Below are 18,704 nucleotides of genomic sequence, written 5' to 3' on the forward strand. Positions count from 1 at the left end.
CAAATGTTGGACTAGGGGCAAAAATAGCTCAGATTTGATATCTGAAGTTTTTTGTTAATGGAAAGTAGATAAGTTCAGAATGTGAAAATGTATCTAACAGTATAGCATGCTCATATAAGATTATTTCATCAAATTTCCTACATGGCCATAATGTGTACCATATATATTAAAGAATTAGGTGAACCCAAAATGCAATAACGATTTATCTAACAAGAGTGCACACGCTGAAATGTCTCGCCTTCTTTACTAATCATTGATATTATGTTGATAGTCCTAAGTATAAAGCTAAGCTTTATTACAACTATCACACAAACGGAACATTAACCAAGATAACTAAACAAAGAAAAATGAACCTTGAAAATGAGGTCAAGGTCAGATGAACCATGCCAGGCAGACATGTACAGCTAACAATGCTTCTCTACAACATATATAGTTGACCTATTACTTATAGTTTAAGAAAAATAGACCAAAACACAAAAACTTAACACTGACTGCAATGAACCGTGAAAATGAGGTCATGGTCAAATAAAACCTGCGCGACTGACATTAAGATCATAAAATATTTCCATACACCAAATATAGTTGACCTATGGCATATAGAATTAGATAAAAAGACCAAAACTCAAAAACTTAACTTTGACCACTGAACCATGAAAATGAGGTCAAGGTGAAATGACATCTGCCCGCTAGACATTTACACCTTACAATCATTCCATACAACAAATATAGTAGACCTATTGCATATAGTATGAGAAAAACAGACCAAAACACAAAAATTTAACTATAACCACTGAACCATGAAAATGAGGTCAAGGTCAGATGACACCTGCCAGTTGGACATGTACGCCTTACAGTCCTTCCATACACCGAATATACTAGCCCTATTGCTTATAGTATCTGAGATATGGACTTGACCACCAAAACTTAACCTTGTTCACAGATCCATGAAATTAGGTCGAGGTCGAGGTCAAGTGAAAACTTTCTGACAGACATGAGGACCTTGCAAGGTAGGCACATATCAAATATAGTTATCCTATTACTTATAATAAGAGAGAATTCAACAGTACAAAAAATCTGAACTTTTTTTTCAAGTAGTCACTGAACCATGAAAATGAGGTCAAGGACATTGGACATGTGACTGACGGAAACTTCGTAACATGAGGCATCTATATACAAAGTATGAAGCATCCAGGTCTTCCACCTTCTAAAATATAAAGCTTTTAAGAAGTTAGCTAACGCCGCTGCTGCCGCCGTCCCGCCGGATCACTATCCCTATGTCGAGCTTTCTGCAACAAAAGTTGCAGGCTCGAAAAATGAATTGCACAGTAAAGTAGGCTTTTATTACATGCATGACTTAAAGCTTGATATCAAATTTCCAAAGCACTGATTTTGAGGTCTGTCTTAAGTCATTAACTGTATTGTTCAGGGGTTGTTGTTTGTTAATGTGGTTCATAATATTTGTTGATGTATTCGACATTAAGTTTTTTTGTTTTTTTTTATATAAGAGTAGACTATTGATTTTACTGTTTGAATTGCATATCAATAGTCATTTTGGGGACCTTTATAATAGAAAATTCAAGAAAAGACATTCTGATGGACAGCAACATTGCTTATCATTTAAATACAGTTTCAAATACCTTTCTCTTTCTCTTCTGCTTTTTCTTTATCTTTATCTTTCTTGTCCTTCTTCTTTTTCGACGATGAAGTAGTCTCTGTATTGTCAATACTCTTCTTCTTTTTGGAAGGTTTTTTCTTTGATTCTGTTACCTCATACACAGGCACAACACCAGCATAGAAGTCAACAAACTGCATGGTATCCACACCTCTCTTTTTAAGCACACTAACCTTTAAGTATAATGCTTTATAGTTATTAGTGGTTTCAATAATTGTTAACACAATAAACTTGACTTTAGATGGATTTGGCTATTATCTAGTTTAAACATATTTATTTATAGTGGATTGGGAAACAAGTTTTTCACTTTGCGGGTGCGAGTGCTGCCTTGTAGCAGCATTAGCCTGCTCTTTTTCGAAATCTACAAGGGTGTCTTTAACATGTAAGAGATATGGCTCTCTCTTAACACGATTCAGCCATTTATCGTCCCCTTCCGACAGACTATCATCGTTTCCTCAAGACCATACTCGCAAATGGTGTCAAGGGAGAGCCGAAAATTCAGTCCCTGAAATTTTCATCCCACTATTATCTTTAGGTACCTTTTGGTCATACAGCTTGTTCACTAGCTTGTTTGGTGCTTGAATATCCATGGCTTTTGGGTGTTCAGGGTTTGAAATTAGCAGGGGCCCATTCACCAATGGTCCCTAAAGTTTTGTGTGGGCTGATGAAGGTTAATATAGAAAGATGTCATGGATGCATACAATTTACAAAGTGTTATTTTCTCCTTTTTTCATACTTTTTCTTGCTTTTGTAAGCCTTTCAATTAGTCCTAAAAGATTAAAAGTAAACCACAAAGTAACTGATAATGTATAATATGGCAATTTTTTACCCTTGAATTTTGAAATACCAAAAATGTATAAAACTTTCTTCATTAGTGTTAGAGACTTTATTTTGACATAAATACAAAGATTTTAATCTAAAATGACCATTCGAGGTAAACTTTATATATACATATAATTAACATCAACATGAAATAGTTGTTCTGTTGCATGATCTAATTTTTTTTAGCTTATACATGAGAGTTCTCTATTCAAATATTTGCATCATACCTTTATCTTCCATAAGCCATCCTCAATATCAGAGTTATTCTTTAGGAAAAGTTTGCTTTTGTCTCTTGTGTACAAACCTTTCCTTCGGCTGTTCAAAAGAAAGATATTATTCAAATTAGTTCATTTTTCAATAAGTATGATATTAATATTTGTACAATGTTCTTGTTTGAAAATTTTTTTAGGTTTAACATTTGACATTTTTAACAATTATCACTTAAAATTTTTAAAACAGTAATAACCGTAAAAAAAAGCAAAAAATAAAATGTAAACATAACAAATATAAAACAAATGAAGTTACCTGACTTGTTTGCTTGGTACTGTAATGGTTATATTGGACTTTCCAGTCTCCTGGACAACATATCTGTATTCATCAGATTTTGGTACAGTGACATTTTTATTCTTTGCGCTAAAATTATAATATAAAGCACAAATTTAACCTCATCTTTTCTTAACAGCTGTTAAAGATGCTTAGTATTGTACTAGAACATCAATTTTAATCTTACTCTCACTCTATTTTATGATTTGTTGCATTTGTCGCAAATCTTTATTTTTCCATTTATTTTATTTTTAACTTCATGCTTTTATGAATGATAAATCTAATTCAGTATTTTCTTGATTACCAAGATAGGACAGCAACTGCAAACAGAATGAAAAGATGCCTTTTGAAATATAGATAAGCATGAATACTACAACATGTATAGGAAATGACAGGTTACCTGAGAAACTAATGAATCTAGCAAGACTAGCAGTAACTGGAACCCTTAAGAACCCTCCAAGTCTAAAAGAGGGGGCTTAATAAGTTTGTTCCCTTGTACATGTTGTACATGTTCATGCCCATAGCTAAAATGATAAAATGATTGAATACCTGGTCGATTCCTCTTCATCTGAATCTATAACAATACATCCTTCTTCTTGTTCTTTCACTGGAGGTACCACTCGTAAAACTTTACAAGATTTCCTGAAATTAAAACACAAACATTTATGGGCTATCCATCATTAAAAACACATAGTATTCTAACTGGTGATTGCACTTGCTTTATTTTCAACTGAAATATATCCGTCTCCCTGAGAGGAATCATAAGGCAGAATACTGCAGACACCAAAAAAGTATTTCTTCACAATAATTACTTGTATTCCTTGTTATAAGTTTGTTTTGCCACTACACAAATGTAAGATGGTTCCAAAATGTCTGAACTTTTTATAAACCTAAAACCACAATATTTAGAGAATACATGTCACATGATTCAGATGATTGTCAATTTCAGAATGAATAAAAACATTTTTCTCGTTTTTTTATATAGATTAGACCGTTGGTTTTCCCGTTTGAATGGTTTTACACTAGTAATTTTGGGGCCCTTTATAGCTTGTTGTTCGGTGTGAGCCAAGGCTCCGTGTTGAAGGCCGTACATTGACCTATAATGGTTTTACTTTGTTTTAAATTGTTATTTGGATGGAGAGTTGTCTCACTGGCACTCACACCACATATTCCTATATCTATTCTCTTGAATGGCGGTTTATTGTTTTTTATGTAATAAACAAAGGTCAGGAATCTTTTACTTACTTTTCTCCACCAACAACAACATCCACAATTTCACCGATAAAATAGCGATCTTTTGCAAACATGAAAACATCATCGTTCATATCAGCCAATCTACTGCGCTTGGTTTTCTGCGCTAAAAACAGAAGTGGTTTCTGCAGGGCTGCTGGGAAAGAAGCAATGTGCTTCAATGCTTTCTCTTCTGATTCCAATGCTTCTTGAAATGTCAGACTAGCTTTCCCTGTGATGGAACATGACCATACCAAGCTATTGCACAAGATAATTCTTTCAAAAAATTCCCTGCAACAAAAAAACAAATTAAAAAGTCAATAATTTATTTATCAAAATTAATATTTTAGAAGAAATGTTTATTGCTAAACCTATAAACTAATGAGACAGCAAGTACACAACTAATATTAACAAATTATAAATATTTGAAGAAAATTCATCATTGGAAGCTTAAGGTGTCCAAAAAATGTCCTAATTTTATTCCCTACAAATGGCCAAAGCTTTTTCACTGTCATTTTGACCAAAACTATTAAAATCACACTACTGTTTCCTGCTATTGATGAAAATGTTTCTGAACCAGATTTTTTAGTACAACATGTCAGATAGCCTTTAAAGCAAAAGTCAGTCCTTGACCAACATAAAATTCCTGATCCTGCCAAACTGTTTAAAGGTTAGTCTGACCAAAGGTTATTCAAGGTTTTTCTACAATATTTTCAACTAAAAAATCAAAAATTTCTGTCTGACCAGTGTTCTCCCCAGGATTTTTGGATAGCGCTATGGAAAGCACGTAATTCTCGACAATTCTCAGTAACTTTATCGCGACGCGCGGTTTGTTTGTAATTGATTTGTTATGGGTTTTTATTATATTATGCTATTGATGTTTTCTCTTGTAATGATGTCCTCATCATGCTCATGGAAGTTACAATGAACCCCTTTGTTTGTTAATGTTATTGTCTGAATATACATGATATAGAAGAAGAGTCTTTTTTTCTCCATTGTAAATTCATATATTAAATCCTTATACTATCTGTGTATAAAACTGCAAGAGAAGTCTTTTTCCATGATGGGTCTACACCAGACTACCTATGTGAAGATTTCTTAGCACTAACAGGTAATGTTGCAGAACATGTAGGACCAACAATAAAGTCATTGTCAGCTTCTGTTCGGTTTTGTAACCCACTGTAGCAGTGTACTGTTAACCTTACGACGTTTGACAGGAATTGACATTTTTTAGCATAAAGATTTCTCATTTTCTTGACCTTAACGTTTTATAATATTTAAATGGCCTCATCCAAGCTGCACATCGTCATCAAGAAAGTGAAATTTCTCAAGTCGTATCAGCTTGGGGTTTGTTTTTCTAATCATATCCTCTCAATTGTTTTCAAATGGTAGATTTTCTGACTAAACAATTATAAGTTCGAATAGGTGATAATTAATACTTCAAAGACTTGCTCATTTTTGGGTTCGTATGGATAGTAAACCTGGCAAATAATTTGTAACAAACCCTTTGTTTGATTTTTTTTAAAATCATCGTTTGTTCAAAGTTCGTAAAACAAGTCTGTGAGTGTCGTCGGGAAATGTGGTCAATTCATTTCATCTCATTTTATTCATATATATGCCTCTATATATTCTTTTAATTAAAAAAATAGATGTCAATGTTGAAATCTTTGTTTATTTTGATGGTTCAAAGTCGCCGTTTTGTAAAATTGAATAGACTGGTCCCAGGGAGTTACTTAATACAACAGAAATAATTCATTCAGAAATAGTAAACCAGTAGATCACATGATCCGAAGTGAAAAATGAGCGGGTTATTTGAAAATTACGAAAAAAAATATAGCGACGCGCTTGCATTGGATAGCACTGCGGTCAGTGCAATAGGACAGCGGGAAATTGTAATAGCGCTAAAACAGCCTGGGGAGAACACTGTAGTCTGACCAAACAGCTTTTTGTCTGACATTTTGTCGGTCAGTTAAATGAGAGAGATTTGGATACACTGAATTTTATGCTTTTTTCATCTTTAAAGGTCAAGTGGACACTTTGTTTTGAAATAAATGAAACATTGATACTTCTGGTCATTTCTAATCTCAAAGCTGTCTTCAGGATTTACTTTTAAATCACATTTTTTTTTTTACAATTTTAGTTTAGATTCTGATTGCCTGGCTGTAGAGAATAACTTAAGAGGTGATTTTTACAGGCCAAACAGCAACTTTACAAGCCTGGGCTCGTGGACCTCTGGTTGAGCCTGAATACTGTCAAAGAACAGTAACTCTTCAAAAAACTTCTATCTGTACATATCTTTTAAATGCAAATTTCATGAAGCCATTACATCACGTTCAAATCTAATCTTACATACTGTGGGACCCTTCGAGTGTGTTGACAAAATTGGTGCAGTAAAAATTATGCAATCCTTTAATCATAATACAATCTATTTGTAAGATAAAAGTTGGACTAAAACACATGCCATTGCATGCCTTAATATTTCAGAATATTTTTTTTGGTACATGTTGTAAACTGTAGCTATTGGAAATGAAATGGCAAAGTCCTTCATTGTTCAAGGTCAAATAAAATCATTTTGACAAAAACAATTAACTTTTGAATGGACTTTAATTGTGACATTTTGTCATTATCAAATTTTCAATATAAATGTAGTATTACGTACAGACTTCAACAAAAGACAGATAAAACTACCTTATTTTCTACCAAATACAGTTTATATTTATCATTGTTTATAGGCGCATGCAAATGTATGTCCTGTAAATTAAATATATCAGAGAAACAAACTTAAAGATACTGTAGAAGGAATCTTTATAACTCAAATATATGTAGTACTTATAATATTATGAAGTTTAAATTGTATCGATTACAAATGTACTTTTCAACCTTGAACTTCTAATCACTGTTTATGGTGCGACGTATATATGTACTTGTACATCATTAAAAGTCTTATGAACAGAAGGTTGACAAAGCTGTTTAATAAATTTTCTGTTATCAATGTTTTTAGGATTTTTGACCTATCTATTGAAAAAACGATTTTTTTTACATTTTTGGTAACTTAACAGAATTCATCGACAGTCAAATTGATCTCTGATCCAAATAGTTATCGTGGTGATTAGTAGATGCATGTAGACATCTACAGTTTTAACAAGGTTAAACTCTGAACAATACTGTAAATTTTTTTACCTAATCCTCAATCTAAGTCTGACAATTTAATCTGTGACCTTAGGAAGCATTTGATGGGATTATCCTTTCGAACATTAATTATCATTTATGATCAATACTTGACCAAGTGGTAACCTTGGCCAATAAGACATAAAATTATAACAATTTACAGAAGTATTATCATTATTGGATGTGCAAATCAGATTCGTAATTGAAAGTAATCAAATTTTAATATTTTAATCAAAAACAACTTTTAATTTGTAAAAGGTTCTGCTGAACCGGGTTACACTGTGTTCTCCTTTGATTGCTGCAGTCAGTTTGAAAGAATAATATTGATCATGTAGTTGATTTCCAAAATCTAAGTGCCTTATCAGTAAAGTTCATGAAATCTTTTAAAACTTGAAATTTTCAAGATGCTAAGTTTAAAAAAATTCAAAGAATTCTTACATTCTGACAAATTTATTAATGTCTCAAAAATATAATCCTCGATTGATTAAATGATATTTGCAAGGAAAAATGAAGTCCACTAAATTTGTACATATACACTGTACATGTACCTCTTAACCCTTTCACTGACAAATCCCTGATTACTGAGATCAAAATCTCTTTTAAATTTCCAGCTGACAAGTTATCTTTCTTTAATATCATAATGAAAGTGTTAACATGCTCTTCCATTTGTTGAAAACTGTTCTTAAACTGGAATTTGAAATAAACTTAAAGGAATTTTTTTTTAACAATTTGAAATAATTGAAGTCATAGTAGTTTCCTTTTTGACATAAAATACTGTTTTATGAACAACCAGGTGCTCCGCAGGGCACAGCTTTATACGACCGCAGAGGTCGAACCCTGAACAGTTGGGGCAAGTATGGACAAAACATTCAAGCGTGATACAGCTCTGAATTTGGATTGTGATCAAATTTTTGACATTACATGGGTTTTTTTTACACATAACAAATGTCAAGATTTTACAAATCAATTAAAGATTTCTTCTTCAAACTTTTTAAATCTAAAATTAAATAGTTGACACAGCATAGGTTTCTGACACAGAATGAATGTGGTCTAATGAACTTAAAAGTTTTTTTTTGCCTTTGAGCAATTCACTATGCTGTTGAATATTAATCCTCTCAAAAAAATGTTTGAAGAAATTTTCTTTTTATTTATGAAATCTGAAATGAGACAAATTTAACCCCCCCCCCCCTTTTTTTCACATACCCGTTTCCCTTTTTCCAAAACTGGTATCAATTCAAATTTCTAATGGAGTTTGCAACAATAACTACTCTTTTAAATACATCATAAAATATTAAAATGTAAAATAAAGTGCTTGTTATCACTGAATGGTAAAGATTGGTTGGTAGTAAAAGTGAATATACATTGTTTATTGTATAAAACTTCATCAGCAACATTTTATATTGGCAAATTTCCAATGAAGTTATTTACATAAAGTTATTGGCAAATAAAAATAGAAAATGACATCATAGTCATGTCTGGCAAATGTCCAACATACAGAAAAAAAAGCTTCATCAGCAACATTTTATATTGGCAAATTTCCAATGAAGTTATTTACATAAAGTTATTGGCAAATAAAAATAGAAAATGACATCATAGTCATGTCTGGCAAATTTCCAACATATATTATCAACTACTATTCTATACAAAGAAAGATAACTCCAATTGAAAATTAATTGCTATTGCACAATATTGTGCAATTAGATATTTCTTGCTATTGTGCAATACTGTAAAATTGAAAATTTCTTGCTATTGCACAATACTTGATATGGAATCCTGATTTGGACCAACTTGAAAACTGGGCCCATAATCAAAAATCAAAGTACATGTTTAGATAAAGCATATCAAATAAGCCCAAGAATTTAATTTTTGTTAAAATCAAACTTATTTTAATTTTGGACCCTTTGGACCTTAATGTAGACCAATTTGAAAACTGGACAAAAAATTAAGAATCTACATACACAGTTAGATTTGGCATATCAAAGAACCCATTTATTCAATTTTTGATGAAATCAAACAAAGTTTAATTTTGGACCCCCATTTGGACCAATTTGAAAACTAGGCCAATAATTAAAAATCTAAGTACATTTTTAAATTCAGCATATCAAAGAACCCCAAGGATTCAATTTTTGTTAAAATCAAACTAAGTTTAATTTTGGACCCTTTGGACCTTAATGTAGACCAATTTGAAAACGGGACCAAAAATTAAGAATCTACATACATAGTTAGATTCGGCATATCGAAGAACCCCAATTATTCAATTTTTGATGAAATCACACAAAGTTCAATTTTGGACCCTTTGGGCCCCTTATTCCTAAACTGTTAGGACCAAAACTCCCAAAATCAAACCCAACCTTCCTTTTATGGTCATAAACCTTGTGTTTAAATTTCATAGATTTCTATTTACTTATACTAAAGTTATGGTGCGAAAACCAAAAATAATGCTTATTTGGGCCCCTTTTTGGCCCCTAATTCCTAAACTGTTGTGACCTCAACTCCAAAAATCAATCCCAACCTTCCTTTTGTGGTCATAAACCTTGTGTTAAAATTTCATTGATTTCTATTTACTTATACTAAAGTTATTGTGCGAAAACCAAAAATAATGCTTATTTGGGCCCTTTTTTGGCCCTTAATTCCTAAACTGTTGGAACCAAAACTCCCAAAATCAATCCCAACCTTCCTTTTGTGGTCATAAACCTTGTGTCAAAATTTCATAGATTTCTATTCACTTAAACTAAAGTTATAGTGCGAAAACCAAGAAAATGCTTATTTGGGCCCTTTTTGGCCCCTAATTCCTATAATGTTGGGACCAAAACTCCCAAAATCAATCCCAACCTTCCTTTTGTGGTCATAAACCTTGTGTTAAAATTTCATTGATTTCTATTCACTTTTACTAAAGTTAGAGTGCGAAAACTAAAAGTATTCGGACGACGACGACGACGCCAATGTGATAGCAATATACGACCAAAAAATTAAAATTTTTGCGGTCGTATAAAAAAACTTGAATAGACATCGTCTGTGTGAGGAATTTGTACAACTTCGTTAAAACTTAACATTACGCCTTCATGGGTTAAAAAATTATGATTTTTGGTGAAAAGTTGAATTTTGTGAATTTTATGTATTTTGAAGCCGAAAAATTTGCAAATTTGGACTTTTCAGACAAAATTATTTATAAAACAATTACCATTATAACCAAAACTGTGTTTATGGTGAAGGTGAATCAAAATAATTGCAGAAAAGTTTTTAATGATTTTTTTTTATAAAGATTAGATCTCCAACTTGTAGCCAGGGAACCCATCATATTCTCAAAGTAGCATCTATCAAGACGTTTATCAACATACAAAGATAAATATTTCAGAAGTAGCAGTACTATTGTTGGCAACACATAAAACCAGGGGCGGATCCAGCCATTTTAAAAAGGGGGTTCCCAACCCAGGACAAAAAGAGGGGGGGGTTCCAACTATATGTCCCCATTCAAATGCATTGATCGACCCAAAAAAAGGGGGTTCCGACCCCCAGAACCCCCCCAGGATCCGCCAATGTAAAACATAGTTCATCACATGCTAAAACCAGATGCTGCGCAGGGCGCAGCTTTATACGACCGCAGAGGTTGAACCCTGAACGGTTGGGGCAAGTATGGACACAACATTCAAGCTGGATTCAGCTCTAAATTTGGATTGTGATTAAATAGTTGACACAGCATAGGTTTCTGACACATAATGAATGTGGTCTAATGAACTTAAAAATTTTTTTGCCTTTGAGCAATTCACTATGCTGTTGAATATTAATCTTCTCAAAAAAATGTTTGAAGAAATTTTCTTTTTATTTATGAAATCTGAAATGAAAAAAATTGAACCCCCCCCCCCCCCCAATTTTTTTTTCACATCCCCCTTTCCCTTATTCCAAAACTGATCTCAATTCAAATTTCTAATGGAGTTTGCAACAATAACTACTCATTTAAATACATATTAAAATGTAAAAAAAAGTGCTTGTTATCACTGAATGGTAAAGATTGTTTTAATTTATCAGTTGGTAGTAAAAGTGAATATACATTGTATATTGTATAAAGCAATGATTTAAGTTGATTCAACTACTATTCTGGACAAAGAAAGATAACTCCAATTGAAAATATGAAAATTTCTTGCTATTGCACAATATTGTGCAATTAGATATTTCTTGCTATTGCGCAATACTGTGCAATTGAAAATATTTGCTATTGCACAATACTGTGCAATTGAAGATTTTTTGCTATTACGCAATACTGTGCAATTGAAAATTTCTTGCTATTGCACAATACTGTGCAATTGAAGATTTCTTGCTATTGCTGAATACTGTGCAATTGAAAATTTCTTGCTATTGCACAATACTTAATATAATAATTTTGGATCCTGATTTGGACCAACTTGAAAACTAGGCCCATAATAAAAAATCTAAGTACATGTTTAGATTCAGCATATCAAAGAAGCCCAAGAATTCAATTTTTGTTAAATTCAAACTTAGTTTAATTTTGGACCCTTTGGACTTTAATGTAGACCAATTTGAAAACGGGACCAAAAATTAAGAATCTACATACACAGTCAGATTTGGCATATCAAAGAACCCCAATTATTCAATTTTTGATGAAATCAAACAAAGTTTAATTTTGGACCCTGATTTGGACCAACTTGAAAACTGGGCCAATAATCAAAAATCTAAGTACATTTTTAGATTTAGCATATCAAAGAACCCCAAGGATTCAATTTTTGTTAAAATCAAACTAAGTTTAATTTGACCCTTTGGACCTTAATGTAGACCAATTTTAAAACGGGACCAAAAATTAAGAATCTACATACACAGTTAGATTGGGCATATCAAGGAACCTCAATTATTCAATTTTTGATGAAATCAAACAAAGTTTAATTTAGGACCCTTTGGGCCCCTTTTTCCTAAATTGTTGGGACCAAAACTTCCAAAATCAATCCCAACCTTCCTTTTATGGTCATAAACCTTGTGTTTAAATTTCATAGATTTCTATTTACTTATACTAACGTTATGGTGCGAAAACCAAGAAAAATGCTTATTTGGGCCCCTTTTTGGCCCCTAATTCCTAAACTGTTCGGATCTCAACTCCCAAAATCAATCCCAACCTTCCTTTTGTGGTCATAAACCTTGTGTTTAAATTTCATTGATTTCTATTTACTTATACTAAAGTTATTGTGCGAAAACCAAGAATAATGCTTATTTGGGCCCTTTTTTGGCCCCTAATTCCTAAACTGTTGAAACCAAAACTCCCAAAATCAATCCCAACCTTCCTTTTGTGGTCATAAACCTTGTGTCAAAATTTCATAGATTTCTATTTACTTAAACTAAAGTTATAGTGCGAAAACCAAGAATTTGGCCCCTAATTCCTAAAATGTTGGGACCAAAACTTCCAAAATCAATCCCAACCTTCCTTTTTTGGTAATAAACCTTGTGTTAAAATTTCATAGATTTCTATTCACATTTACTTAAGTTAGAGTGTGAAAACTAAAAGTATTCGGACGACGACGACGACAATGCAGACCATGACGCCAACATCATACCAATATACGACCAAAAAATTTTCAATTTTTGCGGTCGTATAAAAATGTTTAAATTCTAGCATTATCACTAACATTAGCCTACAGATGAAATCACAACTGTTGTTTGAAGGTGTCTTGGGGAAAAAAAATATTCCTACCAGACAATATAATTATACAAGGACTTGTTCAACTGTCTTACACATTTTGGAAAGCTTGGGAGAAATCTACATTTTCAATCATTATTTAAGCATTTTTGTCAAGCCTTTGACTTTTGTCGAAATATTGAGACATAGCGATCCTACATTCCGGCGACAGGGGCGTTGTTGGCGTCCACAAATATTCACGCTGTGGTTAAAAGTTTTTGAAATTTTAATAACTTTCTCAAACTATCCTGGATTTCCACCCAACTTGGACAGAAATTTTGTTTATGATCATAAGATAGTATCCAGAAATAAATTTTGAAAAAAAAATTCTTGTTTTTCCATATATTTTTTCCTTATAAATGGACTTAGTTTTTCTGCCAGGAAACATTACATTCACTCTGTGGTTAAAAGTTTTTAAAATTGAGTAACTTTCTTATACTATCCTGGATTTCTACCAAACTTTGACAGAAGCTTGTTGATGATCATAAGATAGTATCCAGAAATAAATTTTGTAAAAAATTAAATCCAGTTTTTACGTATTTTACTTATAAATGGACTTAGATTTTCTGCCAGAAAACATTACACATGTTACATACAGTCTGCAGTTAAAGTTTTTAAAACATTTATTAGATTAATGAACTATCCTGGATTTTTACCAAACTTGGACAGAAGCTTCTTACAATCAAAAGATAGTATGAAGAGGAATATTTTTATGATTTTTTTCCTCATTTTTGTTGAGCCTGAGATTAACAGCAAAAGTAAGCAAGACACTGAGTTCTGCAGAACCCTTACAAATTTTTAAAAGTTTCTTAGTTCATGAATTTCACTGGTGAAAAAAATTCTTCATCAAATCTTATAAAACTGTTGACAAAAAAAGAGTCTAACAAGATTTTTCTTTGAAAATCCAATGTTTATAAAAAGTATCTTGTATCTCAGCTGGTAGACAGGCTAATTTTGCAACCAAACAAATTCAAAATGCTTATCTCAAGCATCCAGAGGCTTACCGTAAGCAACCAGATGAATTATTAATCAAACGCACCTTTATATCTTAGCCTTGATGTAAATACCATTTACAAAGTACTATGCAAGTACATACATACAGCTATTACTAAATCCATATTCCTGATAGTGATAAAGAGGGGGACTTCAAAAGTTGTATTCTATTGTTGTATGCAGATATGCTTAGAAAGATCCAGATATGGCAGTATCATTTCTAAGAATAAACTTATGATTCTGTTCTTAAATATAAAACAGCACTTGTCCACCAATAGATGATATCTTTGTGTGCAATCAGCATACAGCGGAGCCGACTACCTTGAAAGGCAGTAATACTAAACAACTTCAACATGGATTGAGTACTCGCATGGAAATATTCTCCGAATCCTTCACACATACTTAAGTATAATAAAATATAGAATTCCAGGTTAATGTAGGTTTGTATATAACAAATATGCATATTTATCAGAATAGATTAACCAAATTTATTGATCTATACACATTCAGTAGTTCATTATTGTAGAAGGTGGAGAAAAACACATTTCATAATGATATAAATTACATAACAAACAAACAAAATATTTTTTGAGGAACATATTTCTGTTATTTAGTGTAAATTTATATATAGGAAGGATACAAAATGGCCGACAGAAAACTAAATCACATTTTCATACATTAGATGAATAATGTTCACCGAACATCAGGGCTAAGAAAATAAACTTACTCATAATCTTTGAAGATTTCATTTGTCAGCTTACAATGAAATACATCGTCATCAGGCTGAAGGGAACTTGGTACTGGTTGTCTGTGAAATGGCTGTTTTCGTAATAGCGGCATCTTGAACTGTTGAAATTTTTTGGAGGGAATCACAAAGAAATTTTTGTTGAAACTGTTAAATAAGACACAAAATAGCTTTCTGCATGCTGTGACAGAATCTTCATTCGATGTGTCATAAAATGTCAGCTAAAATTAACACATGTAAACTTCGAAAACTAATTATTATGCTTAAGACTGCTAGGTCTTCGATCTCCGTCTGACAACGAGGTCATTTGATTGTAGCGTGAAACAGCACAATGTGAACTTCGCGCCGACCGAGAGAGGGGGGAGAAAACGATCGTTTTTCTACCACTTTATCCCTTTGTTGATCCGAAAATCTGTTTGACGATGAAAGTTAAGTAATTTATTTACCTAATGGTTGCGATAATATGTCTTTAAACATAATATAAAACAAAAAAATAAGGGTAAAACCGTAGTGTCTTCGAAAATTTCGAAGGAAAAAAGTACAATTTGGGCGGAGTCTATAAATGAAACAAACTATCTGATTGGTCACAAAATTAATGATTGACAAGGTATGTAAATTTCCCATTTGCACACTAAATCGACCTCTAAGACAAGAAATTGTTCAAGGGAAGTAACAACAGAACATTCATATTAAAACTAGAGGCTCCAAGAAGCCTGTGTCGCTCACCTGATATTTTCATATGGGAGTCTTAAATATAAATGATAGAATTTGTTCATATTTGGCCGAAACGTAATATATATTGATATATGTTAAAAAAAAGATAGGTCACCGTGCATTTTCTCAAATTACAGGTTGTGACAAAATGGCATATTTTGTATGGATTATAAAGGAAAATATTGAAACTAAACTAAATGATAGAAGTGTAATATAAATCACGGAAAGATAGCTTTTAGACAAGTCTTTGAGAATATTAAAAGAAAAGATATAGGGTCACCGTACGTTTTTTTCGGCTACAATACTTCATAGGAAAATTCCATGTAGATTCCTTCAGAAAATGCACTCACGGTTTCAAAGCTACATCCCCTTAAATGCCAATTTTGAAATAAATTAAAAATCAACCAAAATAACATACACTTGTAAAAATATTAATTTTCATAAAATATATTCTTATTAATTTGTTCTTTTGAATGAAAATTCACATTAGTTATCGTCATTCCTGCATCAAATTTTGCTATTTTGTATACTTTTGCTTTAGTTTTAGAGATATAAGTCAAAAACTGTATTCTCTTTATGTTATATTTTTAGCCATGTCTGCCATGTTGTTTGGCAAGCAGGTTCTATGGTCACATTCTTTCAACTAGATACCCTAATGCTTATTGTGGTCAAGTTTGGTATAAAAAATTGTTTCAATTGTTTTAGGAGAAGAAAAATTGTTAAATTTGACCTTAAAGGGCAGTTACTCATTATGGGACCAATTGACCATTTTGTTCAGGCTGACGTATTTGTAGATCTTACTTTGCTGAACATTATTGAATGTATTGCTGTTTACAGTTTATCTCTATCTATAATAATATTCAAGATAATTACCAGAGACTTCAATATTTTCTTAAAATTACAAAGGTATCAATCCAACAACAGCTTGTCTGATTCGTCTGAAATTTTATGAGACAGGTTCTAACCTGATAAACAATTTTATCCCATGTCAGATTAGCTCTAAATGCTTTGGTTTCAGAGATATAGACCAAAATCTACATTTTCCCCATGCGTTCTATTCTTAGCCATATGGCGACCATCTTCATATATACTCCAATGCAGACTGTGGCCAAGTTTGGTTAAATTTGGCCCCAGCAGTTTCAAAGGAGAAGATTTTTGTAAAAATTTACGGACGACGGACGACAGACGACAAGTTATGATAAGAGCTCACTTGGACCAATGGGCCATGGCCAGGTGAGCTCAAAAGGGGGAAAGGGATATTTTGAGAAAATTCTTCGAGGCAAAATACAGTTTATGAATTATATTACCCTTTAAATAAACCCATTATAGATACCAGGATTGAAATTTTGAATTTGCCCCAGTCGGGCGTTTCGTCTACAAAAGACTCTTCAGTGACGCTTGAATCAAACAAATTAAAAAGCCCAAATAAAGTACGAAGAATCAAACAAATTAAAAAGCCCAAATAAAGTACGAAGAAACAATTATGTCAGATATCCAAGTAAGATCGATTTTTCCTGAAGCACCATTTATGTTATATATCGATTCTAGTGAGATCGATTTTCCCTGAAAGACCAGTTATGTCAAATATCCTAATTTGATCGATTTCCACAAAGCACCATTATGTCAGAATTCCCAATGAGAACTATTTTTTTCCGCAGAACTATTTATATGGCAGATATCCTATTGAGATCGATTTCTCTGAAGCACCAGTTATGTCATACATTTCATTGAGATATATTTCCCTGAATCACTATTTATGTCACATATCCTATTGAGATTGATTTTCCTGATGCACCACCTATGTCTTATATCCTAGTGAGATCTATTTCCCAAAAGCACCAGTTAAATGCCAAATTGATATCGATTTCACTGAAGCACCATTTACGGCAGGTATCCTGAGATTGATTTCCCTGATGCACCACCTATGTCATACATTTTATTGAGATACATTTCCCTGAAGCACAATTTATGTCACATATCCTATTGAGATCGATTTCCCTGATGCACCACCTATGTCAGATATCCTAGTGAGACTATTTCCCTAGAGCACAAGTTATGTCAAACATAAAAAAAATGATATGGATTTCACTGAAGTACCATTTACGTCAGATATCCTATTGAGATCGATTTCTCTGAAACACCAATCATGTCAGAATTCCGAAGGAGAACTATTTCTACGAAGAACCAGTTATGTCAGATATCCTATTGAGATCGAATTCTCTGAAGCACCATTTAGAATCATTTTCATAACAGCATGTACAACCGCAATACTTATGTAGGTAGTTATACTGAATCATTAACCCAGTTTAACTTGTTTGTCATAGGCTAACGATAACAGTGATTTTACCATTACTCATTCTACCAGAGGCCTACCAATGACGATTTAAATAGAATAAAAGAGTAAGGTACATGCAGGTGCACGAGAAGAAGAAAAAAAGTTTTAAGTTTCCAACATTTATATCAACACACAAGGTCTAGTCCTGTGCTATCTTTCGTTTGATTTGATTTAGGCGTTTAGAATTATTGGTGACCGGTCATCCCCTTCCCCCCAGTTTAAACTGATGTATTTAACACGTACGATATGACAAGTAGGTGTTACAGACGAACGTTTACCTAATCTGACCCAATAAATTTATAACCTGAGCGCGCAAAGAATTTACTGAAATTGTCTTATGAATTTTACGCTGTTATGAAAATGATTCTTTATCAAATATCTTTGTGGGATCGATTTCCCTGAAGAATCAGGTATGTGACGTCATACATCCTATTGAGATATATTTTCTTGAAAAAAACCCATTTATGTCAGATATCCGATCATGATCGATTGCCCTGAAACACCATTTATGTCAGATATCCCAGGGAGATTGATTTCCCTAAAGCACCAGTTATGTCAAACATAAAATTGATATGGATTTCACTGAAGCACCATTTACGTCAGATATCCCTTTGAGATAGATTTCTCTGAAATATCAATTACATTAGATGTCATTGTGAGATGTGTCCTTTTCAAAGCATCGTTTATGTCAGATTTACTATTGAGATAGATTTACCTGAAGCACCAATCATGTCAGATAGCCCAGTGAGATCGACTTGTCTTCTCTGAAACGTCGATTATATTAGTTATCCTTGTGGGATTA

At 32.6% G+C, this 18,704-nt stretch overlaps 1 protein-coding gene across 2 annotated transcripts in view; it reads right to left on the reverse strand.

The window, feature by feature from the left end:
- The window catches only part of LOC143069083 (bromodomain adjacent to zinc finger domain protein 1A-like), a 40,354-nt gene extending 24,970 nt beyond the window's left edge, over window positions 1-15,384 (reverse strand). The window contains exons 1-7 of one of the 2 annotated variants that reach the window (XM_076243534.1): window positions 15,300-15,384; window positions 14,836-15,074; window positions 4,283-4,558; window positions 3,587-3,679; window positions 3,020-3,127; window positions 2,722-2,809; window positions 1,638-1,845 (exon numbers count right to left, since the gene is read on the reverse strand). In XM_076243534.1, coding sequence (XP_076099649.1) covers window positions 1,638-1,845; window positions 2,722-2,809; window positions 3,020-3,127; window positions 3,587-3,679; window positions 4,283-4,558; window positions 14,836-14,948 — 886 coding nt within the window. In that variant the 5' untranslated portion in view covers window positions 14,949-15,074; window positions 15,300-15,384. The other variant, XM_076243535.1, reaches the window with a different exon arrangement.
- Window positions 15,385-18,704: the final 3,320 nt, after the last annotated feature.

This window comes from Mytilus galloprovincialis, chromosome 3, assembly GCF_965363235.1.
Source record: "Mytilus galloprovincialis chromosome 3, xbMytGall1.hap1.1, whole genome shotgun sequence".
In the NCBI taxonomy this organism is placed as follows: Eukaryota; Metazoa; Mollusca; class Bivalvia; order Mytilida; family Mytilidae; genus Mytilus; species Mytilus galloprovincialis.